Source organism: Nyctibius grandis, chromosome 1, assembly GCF_013368605.1.
Source record: "Nyctibius grandis isolate bNycGra1 chromosome 1, bNycGra1.pri, whole genome shotgun sequence".
Classification (NCBI taxonomy): Eukaryota; Metazoa; Chordata; class Aves; order Nyctibiiformes; family Nyctibiidae; genus Nyctibius; species Nyctibius grandis.
The window spans coordinates 49,484,227-49,503,633 of NC_090658.1; the positions used below are offsets into that span (position 1 = coordinate 49,484,227).

The following is a 19,407-nucleotide window of genomic DNA, read 5'->3' on the forward strand; positions in this document are numbered from 1 at the left end:
TGGAGTACTCATCTCCACTCCACTATATTTCATATTTCTCTCTCTCTCTGTATCTGTATACAACAATTACTGAAAAAATATTTAAGTGCCATCTCTCAGACACAGCAAAACCCAACACCACTAACTCAGCCATTATAATAAAGAAGGTAGGCAAGTCATGTTGGGGGCTGAAGGAAACCAGGAGGTAATTGATTTCTGCCATAACTTTCAGGAAAGGCTCTGAAGGCAAGCCTGAAAACTGCTAAAAACCTTCAGCCGGTACACCTACGGTACTATTTCTGCAATACCAGTCAACTCGGGGCACCGCAAATGGAGTATTTGTTTAATTACTTTTTGTTCTATATTGAAGCCTTGGGCTATGACCCCTATCACTAGGGCTAGTGTGTTTAACCCCTGCTGACCCAACAGTGAGCTGTTACTGGCCAGGCTAAAGAGGAGAGACCTGTAAGAACCCCTGCAGCACTCAGAAGACCACAACCTTTTCTTCAGCCTCTCTTCTGGTCCGCTCCTCCTCTTGCTGTCGGCGCTCTTCTTCCTGCCTGGCCCTGTCTTCTGCTTCTCGTTTGCGCATTTCTTCCAATTGTTGCTGCCGTCTGCGTTCTTCATCCTGTAACTAACAGAGAAACATCTTTAATTTTTTCGTCACTCAGGTGGGTAAGATGGGTCAAAAAAAAAAGCAATCCGAGTATCTGCATCTAAAAATAACTCATTCAGTAGAAAATGCTATACTACAGATAAATCAATAGAATTTCCAGCTGTTAAAGGTATGCTTTGTTACATTGGTTTCCCTAAAAAAAGAAAGAGGAAGAGATGCACAGAACCACATACATAAAAGCACAAACACACGGAGACATTTTTAGCAGTCATATATGAACCCCTAGCAGAAGACTGGGGCGACTCACGTTCCAGACAGCTTCAGCAACCACAGCCTCATAGGTACAGTAAAGTGAAATTAAATACTTGGAAGCAACAGTCCCCAGCTCCAGCAGCCAATTGGTTTTTCATTTTGGATTAGTATTTAAGCACCGGAAAATCATGACTCATTAGTCAAAGGGTCAATCCATTTAAAGTAACACGCTCGTTCAGCAAGTCTGCAAATAGTCTCAGGAGATAAATAAAATCTGCCGCTGTATCTGCAACAGATGTATTTTGAAAAAAGCAGAGAGTCAAAGAAATCTTTGACTACTGAGATGATTAAACAGCTCACATGAACAACTGATGTCCAACAGACAATACTATTTTATATATGCTTATGCTAAACACTGCACAGATAAGAAAATGGAGCAACAATCCAACCTTTGCATCATTCTCTAAAGCTAACAGCATCTAAGCCCTTGATGGACAGGAGTATTCCCTGGCAGAGTAATATTCACAAGTAGGAACTAACTGGACTACATGCTGTGTTACTTCGTACTGTAGCATGTGTTTTACGGTTATTCCCCCCCCCCCGCCAAGATCTTTTATACTGATTGGTATAAATCAGTAAAACACTGGATCTTGCTATAAGCTGCATGTAACACAGACAGTTCTCTGCTCCTTGATTTGTATTTACAATCCAGTTTCATTTACAGAGAAAGGCCCTTAAGGCACAAAGCAATAATGATATAATAAGAGAAATTTATTTTCAATAGACTTTGTGAGGACAACCTTCATGTAGGCATCCCTCCTCCCCAATTAACAGTAAGTGTGCTTTAAAGCAGAGTAGGTTTTGTAATCAATTTTCCAATCAATTCTAAAAACAAAGTTGGGGAGTTTTTTTTGACTAATTTTCTGGTAATTATTTCCCCATTTCCCCCCACTGTTCATGTAGTATTTGCATTATGGGTATCTTATGACCTTGTATACCAAGTAATTTTGAAAACATTTGCCTTCTACTTCTTCAAGCAGCTATACAGATTAATTGCAGTGAAAACAGCTCTCATCTGAAGTGTTAAAAACCACCATTTTTGAGCATGAAAGCTAAAGAAGAAAATTAATTAATTACATTTGGGCAATAATTTGGCAAATGTATACTAGAGGATGCCACCTCAGAGTAAATTGCCCTTATTTAGGGCTAAAACTTTTGTAATTCCTAACTGAAAATGACATAAAGGTAGAGATCAAGCTCAGAATATACGGTAGAGCAGGGAATAAAGTAGTTAACCAACTCCCTGCTTGGATTAAGACCTCTTCTTGTCTTGGTTATTAAAAAGACATTATTTTAGCAAAGGAGATAATATTGCTGTCAAAAGTAAAGACAGCTAGTAATTCAAAAGAGTTTATAGATGAGAAGTAATTTCCTCTTTAAAAAAAAAAAAAAAAGGGGCAAAAACTGCACAGCGAAAAAATACAGGAAAACTCCTTGATTCTGTCCCAACTGCATTTAGAGAAAAACTCCGAACAGGGCAGTTACTGATCCCAGGTTATGGCATGGATGCCTTTTTGCTTAGGAGCAAATATTCCTATTCAAATGCACTTAAACAAGAAAATATTTCAAACTAAACTAAAGGGGACGTTTCATTTTCTTGTGAGCTTAACTAAAGAAAGAAGGGAAAACTGGGCAGGGTGCCCACCCGGGAACTGTTGTCAACATCTGATCCATAATAATTGCGAAGACAACTGTATCCAGGTCAGAGGCTATTCTAAACTTTAATACCTAGTAAAAAGGCCAAAAATGATATGTAAGGCACAAGTGGGAATAGAGCAACTAGTAGTGAGTGACATTTCATTTCTTTACGATTAATAACTAGTTTCTACTTTGGAGCATTCCCCGACCAAGGCAGGAAGCACGGGGATGGCGAGGCACGCCGGAGTGCTTGAAGGCATTTGTGTTTGTGAACAACAGTAGCCAGCTCAAACTGAACTCCCTAATTTTCAAGACGCGAAGGAAAGCTAGCTTCACGTCCCATTTCCAGTAAAAGGGCTATTAGATTCCCACACTGAGTATTTGGATTCAGTACTTCTCTATTCCAATTAGTTTTTTCTCTAGTTTAAAAGTCATGTTTTCATGTGATTTACTGCACTTCCAGGGTTTCTCCAAAGCAGCACATGTTTATATTGTAACAGGTAGAAACAACTGATCCATACAGCCAGAGTGACGGAGAAGAGCATTCTCTGAGCTGTACGAGTGAAGCAGCTAAGCAGAAAGCACTAATTCTTTCCCCCTGCTTTGTCCCAGCTCTACCGAAAGTGCCAACAGTTCGCTCAGCCGCACAACTCTGTCCCTGTCTCACCAACATATCCTTGCAGCACTATTCCTACCTAGAAGAGGGCAAGAAAGGCCACCTTTCTTCTGAGCTATTGCTCCTCATAACGAATCAGCCCATCAGCTCCTTATCAAAAATGTTAAGATATTCACGGGACTGGCAGGCACCCAGGAAGTCTCAGTTTCCACAAAAATTTCATTTCTCCAAGCACTGCTTAGAATGCTTTCAAAGAAGTTCCAGAAGAACTTTAAATTTATACCTATTTATTTATGACAACTAAAGCTGGGTCAGATCTGTTGGTGGCCCAGGGAATTTAAAAAGACAAACACTAGCCAAGTTGACAACTCATGCATTAACTATTCATCGCCTTTCACCTCCCTTTTAATTAACAGAACAGCTATCACCAATGCTCACGTTAGACATAAGTAAAAGAGTATGGAACATTCTAAAGTTTTTCCCCTCTAGAAACTACAAATTAATTTCTTGAGTACAGGAAGTGGTATAAGATAGATGCAACTATGCCCAGAAAGTCACATGAACAGCATGAAAATTATGAAATTAGGAAGAATAGGTATTTGCTTGATATAGCATCAACATCATCTATTTCAGAATTAGCTCCCTTTCTTTTTTTAAAGATAAGTTTATGAACATCATAAATCCTCAACTGATTCAGGCCATGGATCCATCTAGCGCAGTATTCTGTCTCTGACCACGGCAAGAAGAGCTGCACGTGAGCTTGGCCATTTCTTCTAGTATTTCCCCAGCATTCAGGATGGTACTAGAGACATCCGCTGGTACAGCCTTTTGTAATCCTTTGAGTAGCTGTTTACAGGCTTGATGTCTATGAATTTGTCTCATCCATTTTTAAAGCTGATAATACTGTCTGCCTTCACAACCTCCTGTCGCAGAAAGATCCAGAATTTTACAGCCTGCTTGGCAAAGTACTTTATCTATCCAGTCGCAGCTCCGGGGACCAAGGTTTAAGCAAAAAAAAAAAAAAAAATAGGGAGTAGTAATAAGAAAAACTATTGATAGCTACTAAGTCTGAAAAAATCCATGACTCCTGGCTTGTCCATTAATTCAGAAAGCTGACATGCTTCATCTTTTTCATTGCTGTCATCTGCTTAACGCTCATGTACCGTACAGATACAAACCCGAACACCTCAGACAGGCTTACTAAGTTATCTGAAGTACGCATTTTAAAAGGTAATTTTTTTTTTATATAAAGCAGTGCCGAATATCCAATCCAAATCCGTATTTTGAACAGACAGGTTTACGTTTTTTTCCAGCAGCACAAATTAATTATACTAACAGGATTTGCAAGCATTACCTTTCTTTGAAACTGGTGTGCTAATTATATAGAAATAGACTTTGAAGGGGATGTACTTCTTCTCTAAAACACTACAGAACTCTTTTTCCATGTACCCATTTCGAATGAGAGCAATAAAATACAGAATTAGCTGGAGTCATAGCAATTACTGCTCCAATTTGAAAGCCCGTCATATTTTACATGGAAGAGAATGGTATTAACCGATTGAAACTGAAATTATATGGTAACTTAATAATTGCATATTTATGTGACCTACTTGGAAATATTAGTTCAGAAGTAATTTCTGAGTTTAAAATCCATTTTTACTTTAATGAGAAAATTGTAACACCTGTAAACAACAGGGTTTCGGCACGTGCTGAAACAGTATACTGTATTATTAGGCTCTCAGAACAATTTCACTTCAAATTGGAAAGGAACGGTGTTGCTAGAGCTCTTCTAAAACCTGCAGGGGCGGGGAAGGGAAGAAATCTTACCTCACAGCATGTTCGTTCAAAGTTAGTTAAGATTTTATAAACATGATTGCACAAAACATCAAATACACGGGTTTATATTAGACCACTGCTACAACAAGCAAATCAAGGCTGCAAGCAGAACACAACATCTAAAAGGAGGGAAACACAAGGAAAGGAGTCACCACATCTGGAGGCATTCAAATGTGTGCTTACAGTTAACTTACTGCTTATTGTATCACACTGATTCACATAGGGTGGTTAATAATATCAGGAATTGAAATGGGAAAGAGATATTGAAGAGAAAGAAACAAACATACCAAGTCTAGAACAGAGATTGCTGGCACAGCAGTCTGCTGCAGGTAGTAAGAAAGGGGAAAAAAAGAAAGATGCACAGTGAAAATAAAGATATGTTAGACTTGTGCTATTACAAAAGCATTTTCTTTTATTTATCAAGTCAGCTGCTTTAGAACGAGGAACTGAATTGACATAATCTTGAAATACAGACATGAAAACAATCAAATAATCTGAAGTTTTTATCAGTATTGGTTTGACTCGTTCAAAACCTCAGTATTTCTCCAGAGATGCTACTTATTGCATGTCTAGTGGTATAGACAGTGAAATGTAACCAAAATGCAAAATTACGTCAGTTCAAAACAACTGTTATTTTTTAGCTTCAAAATGTTCCAAGATGCTGGAAGAACTTTGTGCACAAATAGTATTTTAAATCCAGCACTTGCAGAGAAGATTGATACAATGTTATGCAATACAACTGGCTTTCTATTAATGATTAAGGCTTTCTTTAGCCTTGCTACAGTAAAATTTTCAAGACACTGTTTGTAAAATGGCAGTTTTACATGGGTTTTTTATGCCCATAGGTAACTGCCTGTGTGCTACAAATTACATGTTAGCGATGCTAGGCTTTAACACAACCTGTTTGCCAAAGACATATTTAGCTTTTCCTTTCTTCAGTTTCCAAGTTTGAGGTATCTGTTGTTTTACACAGTAATAAAGTTAGCCACAAGAAAAAAGGAAAGCAATGCAGACTGCAGTAAATATGAGAAGAGTCAGTTTAGGAAATCAAGCTGCCCAAACAATCCTGAACTCAAATACTACTCAAGTCGATAGCTATTTCTGAATGTCAAAATAAGCATGTGGAAACATTCCTCAAGAGTTAAAAATTGCTTATCACGGAATTAAGTCACCTTTTCAAGATAAACAAACAGAAGACACTCAGCATATTACAGAGGTAGTTTTTAAGCCTGTCGAAGCATCGCTATTGGTATGTAACTGTGGCATCCGTGCTATTATTCAGAAATGAAAACCAAATTTTCGTATAGAAATTGTTTCCCATTAACAACAGATTTACCAGATTCTGAGACAACAGCCACCAGCAGTGTGATAGAAACTTCATCATACTATCCAGTTGTATTATCTTATTAGATGTACTACAAGCTTTCACAGTACTGTAGCTAAGGTAAGCAAACCTTGCCAGATACTGATTGAACTGGACACCGTGAAAATCCAGGTATGTATGAGCTGGAGCCCTAGACGGGGTGTATCCAAAACCACATGGCTCAGCCCAATGCTTCCCCCCAGCATTGCTGGGGTCACCGCTCAGGTGGTGGTAAAGGCAGAGGTAGCAGCTCCCTTATGCCACAGCCTCTACTTGGAGAAGACGAGCAAAGTGGAACCTCAGTTCAGTTCACTGTTCCCTGGAAGCAGCGTGCATTCAGTGTCTGTGCTCAGGTCCAAGACTATAAACAAGAACACTCAGAGGTAAATATACTGGGGGGGGAAAGACACACTATTTTTTGTTCCTGATCCTCCTAGAGACTTTCATAATTTCAGATGTTTTTGCTTACCTTCCTGTAAGCAAATTTTTGCCATATTTAACCTTCTAATCCTACTCCAGCTATATGGCAAAATCCCTTTACCCAAAGGGAATTTCTTTCCCCACAACCAGAAAAGTAAATTGAACTGCCAACTTGGATTCTCTAATAGGTAGCTATGATACTTTCATAATACATCACTTAACTGGTGAAGCCACTGTAAGGTAGCAATTTTAAAATTCAAGGTTTTAAGAAGCTTCATCCTCCTTTACCCTATAAGAACATCAAAATACACGGACAAAGCCAGAGAACCCGCCAAGATATACATTTATAATACTTTTGTCTAGAAAAGACTATCCCCTTTTACCCTTGCTCTTCTTTCTGCCTCCAGTCGCTGCATGATGAGCATAGTATCCACATCATCATCCTCCTCTTCATCATCATCTTCATCCTTTTGCTTTGATTCTTGAAGTCGTTTTTGGAACTGCCACTCAAGCATGAGTTTGCGCAGACGGTCATTTTCTTCCGCTGTACGATCAGGCTTGTTCTGAAGTTCCTGAATCTCTTTACTCAGCATGTCCACAATGTGCATCTGTTGCTGCTTCTCCAGTTTCTCCTTAGCATCCCGTTTCCAGGGATCTGGAGAGAGGCTATCACTAGAGGACAGTTCTTCCTTGCTGATAGTAATGTACTGCAGATCTCTCCGCTCAATAGTCCGAGGCTGCTGTTGGGGCTGCAACTCTCGAATGACTGTTTCTTGAGACCTCTGCAAAGTTGAAGGTTTTTCTGATTTCACTTGTTGAAGGGAAACAGGGGGAACCACAGGCTGAGCAGGAATTAGTGGCTGAGAACGCATTTGGCCCAGTTTTCTCTCCTGCTCACGACGTTTCCTTTCTCGTTCTTCTTCCAAACGTGCCTTTTCCTTTTCATACCATCTCTGATGCTCTTCTCTTTTTTTACGCTCAGCAGCGGCCACCTGAGAAGACGCTTGTGCTCCTATCTGATTTGGAGGAGGAGGAGGAGGCAGAGGCAAATCCATTTGTAGTTCATCAAATTCAGCTGCATAATGCACTGGAGGAGGTGGCGGTGGAGGGGGAAGATCTGTTCTGATCGGCTGGGAAATGGCCACTGGAGTTGGCTGGCTTGTAGCTGGAGTTTTCCAACGGCCAGGTCCACTTTTAGTTAAACAAGAACCAGGCGAGACCGGTTTGGATGAATGGTTCAGGTGTTCTTGGCTAGATGTGCTAGAATCCACAGATGAATTCATCCACTGATCACTGTCTGACTTCCGATCAATGTAGTCTACATCCTTCCGTATAACAACTTCCAAACGATTCCTCTCTGGCTGGAAAACTTTATCTCGGAGTTCTTCCTGGGAACGAGCCACACGCTGGAAAAAATTAAACAAGGCATGTATTTCAAAGTCCATCTACATTAAAACATATTTGAAAATCGCTCACAAACCACATTCTTATTACTGAAGGTAATCACTTTTAGTGAATTTCAGCATTTCCATGCCCAGGAAGTTTCCCAAAACCAACAATAAAATATTCTTCTCAGTCCTTTTAACTCATTCAAGTCATGGAAGACTTTGCAACCTCTGAAATGCCTGGAAACCTGGACTGGAAGGAAGGATGAACATAAAATGGAGCTTAAGCTGAAAACCTCCCCAGTTCACACAGTTTCTCAGGACTATCCCTGACACCCCCTCCCCCCCATGCGAGCACGAGAGTCCTGGCAGCTCAGCACAGCAGCTCAGACATACCAGCTCTGCCATTCAGCCTTCAGCTGGCTTGACTGAACATTTTTCCTACTGCGAAGGCAAACAGAAAGGCTGCTGAGGGAGAGACAAGGGAGCCTCTGCCCACCCTCCTCCATTAACAGGCGAGATGACCCGTGGGAAGCTCTCATTACTACAGTGTCATTCACGGGTATGGAAACCGGGATAGCCAGGTCTAATTCTACCTGCTCTTGGGGCATGGGTGTATTGGTCTGCGTTTTTGTTGCTTTTTTAGTGCGTCAAACATCAAGTCTTTTTTTATACAAGCTCAGGGTCTCACTGCACTGTATAACCTCCTGAAAAAGAAAACTGGACCATAAATTAGGCTTATCAAATCTGTTAATCATTTTCTTGAAGCAAATATTCATACTTTGAATGTTACGAACTATTAAGCACTGAACACATAATGTACCAATTGTCAACAACTGAGAGAAGACTAACAAAGCAAACTCCTTTTCTTTTTCTGCCATCAATGACCTTAACCGTGACCTCTACAGAATGCCGCCTTTGAGATGAACAAGTGTATTTTTTATGCTCTATTAGTCCAGCAGAGCTGAACACACAGCTATTTGTGTTAGATTTGCTGTAAAGATGCACCTAGCCAAACAGTTTGCTAACGCCTTCGGAACAGAAAACAGGCACTTCACATCAGTCAGTGGCTTACAGCAGCTTTTTTTACAAGCCCAGTTCTCACTGTTAGGATTAAAGGGATAATTTTTTTTAAAGTCTACTTTCCTCTAATTTTAAACTTAAAAGAACTATTGTACGGCAGAGAAAAATTGTGTACGCTTTCAATGCTTGGAGGGAGCTAAAGCTTCTAGCCATTTACTTTATGAAAATACTTCTCTGCACTGGATTCAGCCTTAAGACCATAGCTCAAATTTGGTATGTGTCAACAGCTTCAACAGATGGGGTTCACATCACCAGTTTTAATGACCTTGTCTAAGCTACTCACTTAAGCTTGTCTTCAGCAGGGCAGAGATGCACAGCCAGCCAGCAATTCATCCCATTAAGACAAATGAGTAGGAACCATTCTCTGGAGATACTAGCCTCCCCCTGTCCCATCATCTACAGAGAGCGCCTAGATGTTAACTATGCAGCTAGGTGAGATGAAATCACAAAACATAAAGGAGTTAAGCCCAGAAATTCAGCAAAACATTTCCAAAGTTGTTTGCCACAGTCATTTAACTTGCAACATTCTCCTTCAGAATCACCATCCTACTTTGGGTATAGCATCTATTTTCTTAACAGCTAAAATAATTAGGATTTGATATGTGTAATACTGGGGGGAAAAAAAAGCACTAAGCTTTTATTCAATTGACTTTTTACTGAATTCACTTGCCAAAACATGTGTGAGTAATCAATAATCAATCCTTAGTTTGCTTCTATGATACAATCTCAAGATAATTTACATGACACTGCTTTTCAAAGGAAAACATACTGAGCCTGGTGTAAGGCTCTGCTTTTATCACAAATTAAGAAATAGCAAAAAAAAGTTTTCTCTCTATAATGTATTTTTAAGTCTCTGGTGGATTAGAGAAAAAGACGATCCAGTAACTGGGTTTAGTAGATCTAAATTTAATTTCCTGTATGGATTTGAGCAAAGTCCTCATTTACAAAGAGCGGAACAACATTATTTTTTTAATTTATAAAGGTACAGTGCGGGTAAATTCATTTCAGGTCAAGAAGCCTCCACACTTTGGTAACAGATGCAACTTGAAGGGGTTGTGGTTTTTTTTTTTTAACTGAGAGCAGGGAATGTGTTTCAGTGAAGTCCTTGGATAGTTCTCAAAGTACTGTTTTGTTTCATTTTTAATATTTCGCTTTGTCACTTAAACAATGCACCTGGCAGGCAAAGACATTTTTCCATGTAAACGTTCTTGGAAGAGGGAAAGATTTAGTTTGCTTTTCAGAAAACCACAACACATTTTACAAGACAAACCCTACCACCATCTACACCCCATTGCCTCTAATGGGGGATTAAAACATCCCAGATAACAGGTCTGCAGAACTTGCTAACATAAATTCTATGGACAAAGGAGGGGAAGGGGGGGAAAGAAGGAAAAAAAAAAAAAAAAAGAATAGGGTTTCTGAATCCAAGCCAATCTCGGCAAATGCACAGTTGTTCCCCCCGCTGTGGTACAGTTTGTCCTCAACACGTCAGACATTATAGAGAATTGACTGTTCTTCAAAAATGGCTCCAGCAGTCTGGGAGCAGAAGGCAAGCAGTTTCTTTCTGTTTTTTTTCTTGTATTGAAAGAAATTACTTCTCACCTGCATTGTAGTATTGATTGAATGATTACTTTCTTCCTGGACCTGTGGTTTTTCTTCGTAATTTGGCCACTGACTCTGAGCTGGACCCATTCGATCCTGGGACTTTGAAGCTGGGAATGTGAAATACTCTCTAGTATAGGTCTGTGTTGGGATGGGATAAGCTTCTGGTCGTGGGGGCAGAGTCTGTTCCTGAGAAAGAGAGAAAGAACATAAGGTAGAATTTTCTAATCACACAGATCTGTATGGAGTATTATTCTAAACATGCATTTTCTCAATGTTTTCTTTTGGTTCATAAGAGCATTATTTGTCTGGAACAGGAGATAAAGAGGTTGTCTAGTATCAAATATAAATTGTAGTTATGACTCATATTTTTATGGTCCAAAAACAAGTACGCAATATTGCACAAACCTAAGAAATCGCAAGGACAACTTCATGAACAAAAATTAATAAAAGTCACTCAAAGCTGTCTCAATCTTTCATTAGCTGTGCTAAGCAAAACCCCCACCTAGTCACTAGCATCAGCATTATGTTCAAATAGTTAAGTAAGGCACTGGTTTGACTCAAGCACACCGATGCTATTGATAGCTAAGGAAAATTTAATAGCCAGCATTTTGCTTGCCACTTCTGACCTCTGTACAAAGATTTCCAGTAGAGACTGAGGTTATTTTGGTGGTAGTTCCAGATGCATAAGCATTCTTTCCCCCAGGGCTTGGAGGCTGATCTGTTGGAAAGTTAAAGGAAGCATTTACATGACTGTTAGTAATAATTTACATAACTTAATAAAATAATAGTATTCACAAAGTAACTATGATTTTTCCTTTGAATAGTTCTAAGAAGAGGCTTGCTCCAAATGTTAATACTACATTGGCATTTTAAACTTAATCCATTTTTTAAAACAATCATTCCCTTTTTGAATTCAACAGCCTCTAAAACTAGCGGAGGAGGCATCTACGCCTAAAAGAAGGATAATCTTACTTGCTACATTGGGACTGGAGCGATGATCAGCTCTGTTCTTCATTAATCTGTCATCCCCTGGCAGCTTCTTTGGTTCGCTGTACTCCGTCCACGGCAGCTGAGGGCTCTCGGGTGACCCATTTTGAGTGGAGTTGTTATACAGCTCAAAACCTTCACTCTTTGGTCGGGGTTTACCTGAGCCACGGCGGTCAAAAACTGTAATAGTTGGATATGTATTTTCTCCCTTTCACTTATATTAACTACTGTCTAGAATATTCTTTTTCAGACCAGAGGTACCTTGCATTTATAATTAAAAATGAGTTCCCAGTAAAGCAAATGCTAACTTTTAAAATCTTTATTTCTTCAGATGCACAATCCCACTCTTGTATCAACTATATAGGATTCCTTTGATTTGTATGCTTCAAAAGAGCTTTTGAAAAGGTACCACAATATTTGGAAAAGCCAAATGTGCTTTACTGAAAAGTCTCTTGCTGACTCTCTCAAAGGCATACGGCATCTGGGATGGTATTGTAAACTGTGATAATAAGGATTTATTCTTTTAACCCATTCTTTTCTATACTGTAGTACTACCGTATACATAGAAAAGGTCTTCCTTTACAGAATTACTTCCTTTAAAACATTTTTTACATAAGACTTAAATGTGTCTTTTGGAGTTAGTTCACTGAAGTAGGATGATAAAATATAACATTGGAGAAACACCCAAGAACTTCTTATGATTGGACACAGAAACTTAAGAAGATATGTTTCAATATTCTAGTTTAAAAAAAAAATTAAATGGCAAAACATGTTTCTATTTATTTCTCTCTCAGTAATTACACTGCACTCTCTCAAGGAAGTTGTATTCCGAGAGGAGGAGAGAAGCCTTTATGAAAGGGGTAGAAAAGCCATTGAAGTTTAACGCCCTTTGTATTCATTATGTTCCATTTGTTAAAATAAAAATTACTTCAAACCAGAACTGTGTTTAAATGCATCATTTAATTTTTTAAAAGGTACATATGCAAAGTATTTATTAATGATTAGACTAGCATAATTTCAAACAGTATTTAAAAACAGATGAACTTTTGGTAAGAAAGGAAAGGCTTCTTTTCTGTGCAATTATGTTTCTTTTCTGATTTAGTATTTTGGTAATATTTGGCAAGCTACTGTGAATTATTATATTTTCTGTGTTCTAAGACTTATAAAGCTCTTATCGACATAAATAATATTAGCATTTTTACCTCTTTGCATCATTGGGGATGGCTGATTAAGCAGGGTTGCCAGACCATGATAAATTGCTCCTTGTTTTGCTACTTCTAGTGTTACTACAGAACCTGTCCTAGTCATAAGTTCTGCTGCCCTGCAATAAAAGCCAAAGCAAATAAAACAAAATAAAATTAGGCACTTTATTACTTAGTTCTCCTTATTATCAGTTTGTATGTCATGATTTCTCACGTTTATTCTAGTAATCTTTTGTTTGACTAAACACTCTTTTTCTGATTAACACTTAAAATCACTTTAAAAAAAATCAGAAGATCATGACTAGAAGATACACTTACTAAACAGACTACACCTATAGGCAAGTACTATTTCCAAATTCTGCAGTTAAAGGTCAGATGCCAAAATATTGAAAATCAGAGCTAAATAAAGTTTGCTCAAAACTAAAGCCCAAGCGTGTAATACAATCTCTTCTATATAAGTAACCCGTATCATATAGAGAAAATACTACACGAACATTTGAACTTCTTACTAAGGTTATTCATAGGCAGTTATAAAAAACCAAGACAAAGCCTAACATGTAAAAAAAATGAGCTTCAGCCCTTTTCAGTAAATTATTACTCTAGCATTCTCTTCATGTAAAGACACCCAAGGAAAACTTTCCGTACCTTTCCTGGGACAGGCCCACCAAACTTCGACCATCCACACTGAGCAACTGATCCCCTGCAGCCAGACGACCATCCTAATTACATATTCAAGAGAGAAGAAAATTCATACACCAATGCTAACATGGTCTAAATAAAAACAATTATTCACACATACTAGTAAACAAAGGATTTAAAAGCATTTCCAAAGGATCTTTCTACCTTTGAATTTCTGATGTTTAAGAATATTACTCACCACATCTGCAGCACCTCCTTTCACAACAGACTTGACATATATTCCAAGTTTGTCTTGACCAGCACCCTATAGAGAAAGAGGCATTCGTTTATTACATTTGTATTTGATTTCTTAAGCATTCCACAAGTGTTAATCAGAATTTTACATGGCTAGGTAAACCTCTAAGTTCTCATTACTTTTATATATTCCCAAACTGGAAAAAAACAATAATACAGAAAAGAGTTACCTTCATTTGAAGTCGAAAGAAAATTTTAATATTAGGTCTATTGAACCTGCAAGCATTGTTAGAAGCAAAAAATATTTGTTCTTAATGCAAGTTTGAATAAGAAAGAAAATACATTAACTAAAACTTATACTTTAGAAGTTTGTTCTAATCCCCTTCTAATAAGAAATACTTATTTGCGATTTTACATGTATGTTATTATTTTTTTATACCTCTATGTATTATGTTCCAAAATACAGCACTGTTTCCCTTGCTAATACCCAAATGAAACAAGGTAAATTGCAGATTACAAGAAAAAGGAATAGCAATGCATTTTACATTCATTAGGACTGTAAAGGAGCTAGTGTAAAGTAACAAAGAGTGCCTCTAGTTTTACAATAAAAAAGTAAAGTAGGCTTTATAATTAATAAGTCTTTTAGAGTTGACAGAGCCAATATTTAAGTCTATTCCAAACCCATGCAATTATGTTCATAAAATATCTGCCTCAAAGTATTCTGCTAAATTTTAAAAGGACTGTTAACAGTGAACTTACTGCTAGACAACCAACAGATACAAGACAAGAGAACACAAGCATCTATTCAAGCCATGCTATTGCGTCATCCACATGCTCCAGTTTACAAGACATCACACAGATCAGTCTAAATGTTAGTATCACACACCTTTAAATTGTCACAATCTAAGACAATTACTTGTGATTTCATTATCTACTATAGCAAACTGCCATTTTTCTCTGCAAATCACTTGGAAGAAGAGTGCTAAGTTTTCAACAGGGCACAATTTTTAATGGAACATCATTTTCTAAAATAACCCCCCAAGCTGCTTTCATATTGACTATGCAACTTCCTCCTCCTTTCTTTCCTCCCAGCTTTTCCAGCTCTTGGGTTTTTTTTTTGTTTTTGTTTTTTAACTTCTGTTGGCAGCAAAAGCATCCATTACTTCCACCATTCTAATAAAGTAAAATAAAAATCAAGGTGAAGATTATTCAAAAGCTAGTGTTATAGACGGTTTTCTAAGCAGGTGAAGGACCTAATTTTTATTCATTAAATCTTGAGTTAATCCCAAATGTTTACTCAAAAGCCACAGAAAAGGAATTACTTTGAGTCCCATGATTCCAGATTAACATTCTGCATGTCCAAATTTTTCATATAATTGCTTAAGCTGTACTTAAAAGAAAAAAAAAAGGAAAAAATATGCAATAAATAACTGAAGTAAGGACACTTTTGTTGTCCGGAAAGAATATAAAGGCAATTAAAAAAAAAAGTTTAGTTACTTTTTTCCTTGTTTGTTTTTTAAAGGGCTCTGAAGAACATCAAGGTAACTGCAAAATATTTTTAACTTTATACCAGAAAAACTGGCTAAAGTTATGAGAAATACAAGTCAGAAGACAGCTAGATAAATATAATGAAAAATGAAACCATGCTTCACAAATATCTTTTTTTCCCCAAGCAATCAAGGAGCACATGGGGAAGGATGATCTGACTGACAGAACACCTAGACTTCAGGACACACTTGGCAAGATCTCTCTTCAACACTTGAAGGTGACAGGGCTTAAGAAGGAACTTGTCCTTGTATATTAATAACTGGTTCAACAATGGATAAGAAGTTACTTGTTTTCACACGGAATGGAAGTTTTCAGAGAAGCCCTAAATGAATGTGCTGTTCAGCATGCATATACATGTTCCAGAAAAAGGGCAAACAATAATGTTCACATTTAGATAACTGTTTATAATTCTGATTATTCTGAGGCTCAGAGGATAACAAGGATGATCAGAAACATGGAACAGCTTCCTTGAGAGAACCAACTAAATAAACATGGACTCCTCAGTTTTAGACCTTCACTTCCTTGATCATTGCTATGGGATTATGAGTGGCACAGACTGGATTATTTATCATCTCTCTAACCGGCCAACTGACAAAGCTTTCTTATTCATGCTATCAGCTAGCTTATTTTAAAAAGTAAAAAAAAAAAAAAAAAAAACACCAAACCAAAAAAACAAACACAACATGAAAAAATAAAGAAAGAAAGATACCATCTTCCACAGGATTTCATAATTAAATTGAGAAACTGCCAGGAACAAGACTGCTGTAGATGCCGAAGTGTAAACATGCACAAAAAAGATCACAGATTCATGGTACAGACCTTCAATGTCTTTCAGAAAAAAGTGATACAGATATAATACATTCTGAAGGAATTCCTGAAATTACAGAAAGCTAGAAACTAGGAGGAACCATCTTACACTTGGTTTGTTATGTTCTTTGGCTAAATACCCTGCAGCTGGAGGATACCAGATTAGATGGATTTTTGCCCTAACTGTTCTTATACTCTAAGCCTTACAGTAATTTTTCATTATGATTTGAAGGAGTTGACATTTTACTGTTTGTTCCTTTTTTTTTTAATGCTTTTATGAAGCCTACACAGTTTGTCAATCCCTTTCCTGTTCTTTTAAGAGAAGCTACGAGCAGATGTGTTAGCTCCAAGTGATCTCACTTAATACAAAACTAATGAATTTTGAAAGCATAAAAAATGATTTAAAAATAAATCTCCATTCAGATTACATCAAAAATCTTTATCAGCTACCACATCTATTCACTTATTATTAGGACAAATTAGTTCCTTCTCTTCTTACTTCACATGCCATTTAATAAGTTTCTCACAACATGTCTGTGCTCTCATTTATGCTTGGGAAAACATCTCAATAAGCATCCTCAGAGTTAACTTATCATCTTCCTTCAACTTTTACCCTAAGCTTTAGAGTAATTTGAATCCAAATTCTGAATTTCTATTGAAATAGATCGAATTTTGCTTCAGGTTCACCTTCCAGAAGACTGCATTAGAAGGAAATGTACAGTTATTAAGGACACAAAAAGGATTTAATATGTGGTTAGACATGCATACTAAACTGCAAATTGAGCAAAATTCTTATACACACTACATGGATTTTTCTCCTATCATTTACTGACATTACAATAAAAGAGGTTTCTTTGTACATGGCTTATTAACCTGCTTTTCTTTCAAAGAAATGTGAAGGTCAACATAACTAAAACCATTCCCTACAAACAAAACAGAGCAATGACATGTGTCTTATCAATAACAGCAATATGCTAAATGTTCTTTTCAGTTCACTTTATTTTCTCCAATCCAGAATAACAAAAGCATGTGTATCTGTAAAGATGTTAGTCTGCAGGGAAGAACACAACTGCAGAGAAGTTAGACAACTGTGGAAAGCAAGAATGGAGTAAGCATAAAAAGATGGTTTATTCCCCCCAGATTAATTAACCTACAGCACATCTTCTCAAATACATATATAGCCAATTACAAAACCTCAAAATCCTTTACATGTATTTTTCAAAAAATAATGTAGAAAATCCTAAAAGAAAAAAAGCGCCTCATCTATGGTAGTAAACTCTCCCGTGCTACCAATCTACCTGTTATTCTTTCACAGTTGAAGCAATGTTTTCCCACAATCCTAGCAAAAAGTGAAACAACAGTACCCTTTTAAGGAAAAATTTGGGAAATCCTTTCCCTTAAGTAATAATTTAAGGGAAATTTTCAAGGTGTATAACTGAAAAACACCACAAGCCTACTGCTACTTCTTTATTACTTAGAAATTACCAGCTACACTTTTCAGTTACAGCTTTCAACTAGAAAAACCACTTCTGCAAAACAAGCGCAATCATTATATCAAAAGCGATCAACACAGGCTTCAGTTCGCCTGGGTGACAATATCCCTGAACTGAACGAGCATAACACTCTACCCTGAAGACCTCCTTTGGTTAGCTCTGGATGTTATTTATTGTTACAATGCATAGCCAAAGCAGAGAACCACAGGGGAAAAGGTGCTATAAGGAAGATATTAGTTGATCAGAATTAGCAGAACAGTGAATTGTGGACTCAAGAAAGGAAGTACATAATACTTAAGAATTCTGATATGTCAAGTACCTTAGATCTAAGGTTCGAAGTGAGAAATGCCTCCGTTCTGTGCTTTTACAATACAGTTAAATAATCAGTATAAAATACAACTCAGATCATAAAAACTGCATAAAGCACAGAGAACTAAATTTTGAGGCCAACAGTGGAACACTATTTACACATTTCAGGATTTTTTTTTTTAAAAAAAGTTATACTAAATTAATTACAATGACACTAGCAGTGAACTAATACAGAGTGTCAGAAAAAAATCCACCTGCCTGCTCCCACGCTGTCTTGCGCTTGGACCTGCGCAGGCACCACTGCATCATGGCAGATCCCAGGACAGACCTGGCCAAAGGCTTAGCTGACCCCTGTCCCCAGCCCCCCTCCTCCCAAATAAAAGCTTTGTTTTCACCCAAATCAGCTTCCTCAAATTGTTCACAGCACAGCATGACTGTTCATAACCATACAGCAAAGGGGGTCGCTAGGAGGGGCCTGGGTCAATAGAGGACAATGACATCGTTCTTGTTAAGCTGTTGTGCCAGCTTTTATCAGGCTACAGTAACCGTGTACCTCTGCTAACAAATGCGTCATTGTCAGGGGCTGTGAACATATAGGACAAATATCAGCTAGGCTTTTCACGTCAGGCCCCAAACTGGACTTTTTATTGCTAGAAACCCAAAAGTCCTCTTTAAGAAGGAAAATAAGAGCGAGGAATTGTTATCTTTTAAACATAAGAACAATTTACCCACATTTAGACCACACCTGTGAACTTCCAGTAGGGAAGTCTTCTTTTTAATGAGCAATACAAAAAAATACCAATGGAGTTTGACCTAACAGAGAATATTTCAGTTTAAACACAGCCCAAGTAATTCCCAAATGGGTTAAAACAGCACGACATAAAATAACCAGTGTTCCTCTGCTGCAGCCTCAGAGTCCACTATTTGGTGAACAGTGTGATTTTTAACCCGCTATTTAAACCGTTTCAAATTCCTGAATTCTGTTACAGGTCACCTATTGACTGGTCAAGCAGCTCTGAGGAGCATCTGCAGAGCAACAGTATTCTAGCGGAAGCTGAGTCCCAAAACAATTGCAAAACCAAAAAAGCCACACAGATACAGATCCCCACACAGAGAATCAAACTACACATAGAAAAAAAAAAAAGTTATGAACGTTTGAAGTTCATCTTCAAGCTTTTTTATAGCCTACATGGCAAGTGCACCCAAAAGACACTTCCCAGTTTTGCCAAGGCCCACCCATTCCCCTCCTAATCACCAAAAAGTCAAATCATCCTGAATTTATCAAGGGATGGAGATGAATAGCATATCTCAAGTTGAAGTAAATACACCCTGTTA

The 19,407-nt window shown here is 37.7% G+C and overlaps 1 protein-coding gene across 14 annotated transcripts in view; it reads right to left on the reverse strand.

Moving 5' to 3' along the window:
• AFDN (afadin, adherens junction formation factor) overlaps positions 1–19,407 on the reverse strand; it is a 130,824-nt gene that overhangs the window by 10,234 nt on the left and 101,183 nt on the right. For 6 of the 14 annotated variants that reach the window (XM_068398054.1, XM_068398033.1, XM_068397976.1 and 3 more), the window contains 8 exons: positions 13,920–13,985; positions 13,688–13,761; positions 13,043–13,161; positions 11,826–12,020; positions 11,480–11,571; positions 10,851–11,039; positions 7,164–8,186; positions 479–613 (listed from right to left, as the gene is read on the reverse strand). In XM_068398054.1, coding sequence (XP_068254155.1) covers positions 479–613; positions 7,164–8,186; positions 10,851–11,039; positions 11,480–11,571; positions 11,826–12,020; positions 13,043–13,161; positions 13,688–13,761; positions 13,920–13,985 — 1,893 coding nt within the window. Of the gene's footprint in view, positions 1–478; positions 614–5,284; positions 5,321–7,163; positions 8,187–10,850; positions 11,040–11,479; positions 11,572–11,825; positions 12,021–13,042; positions 13,162–13,687; positions 13,762–13,919; positions 13,986–19,407 lie in introns of all 14 variants that reach the window. The other 8 variants (XM_068397938.1, XM_068397957.1, XM_068398014.1 and 5 more) reach the window with 3 other exon arrangements.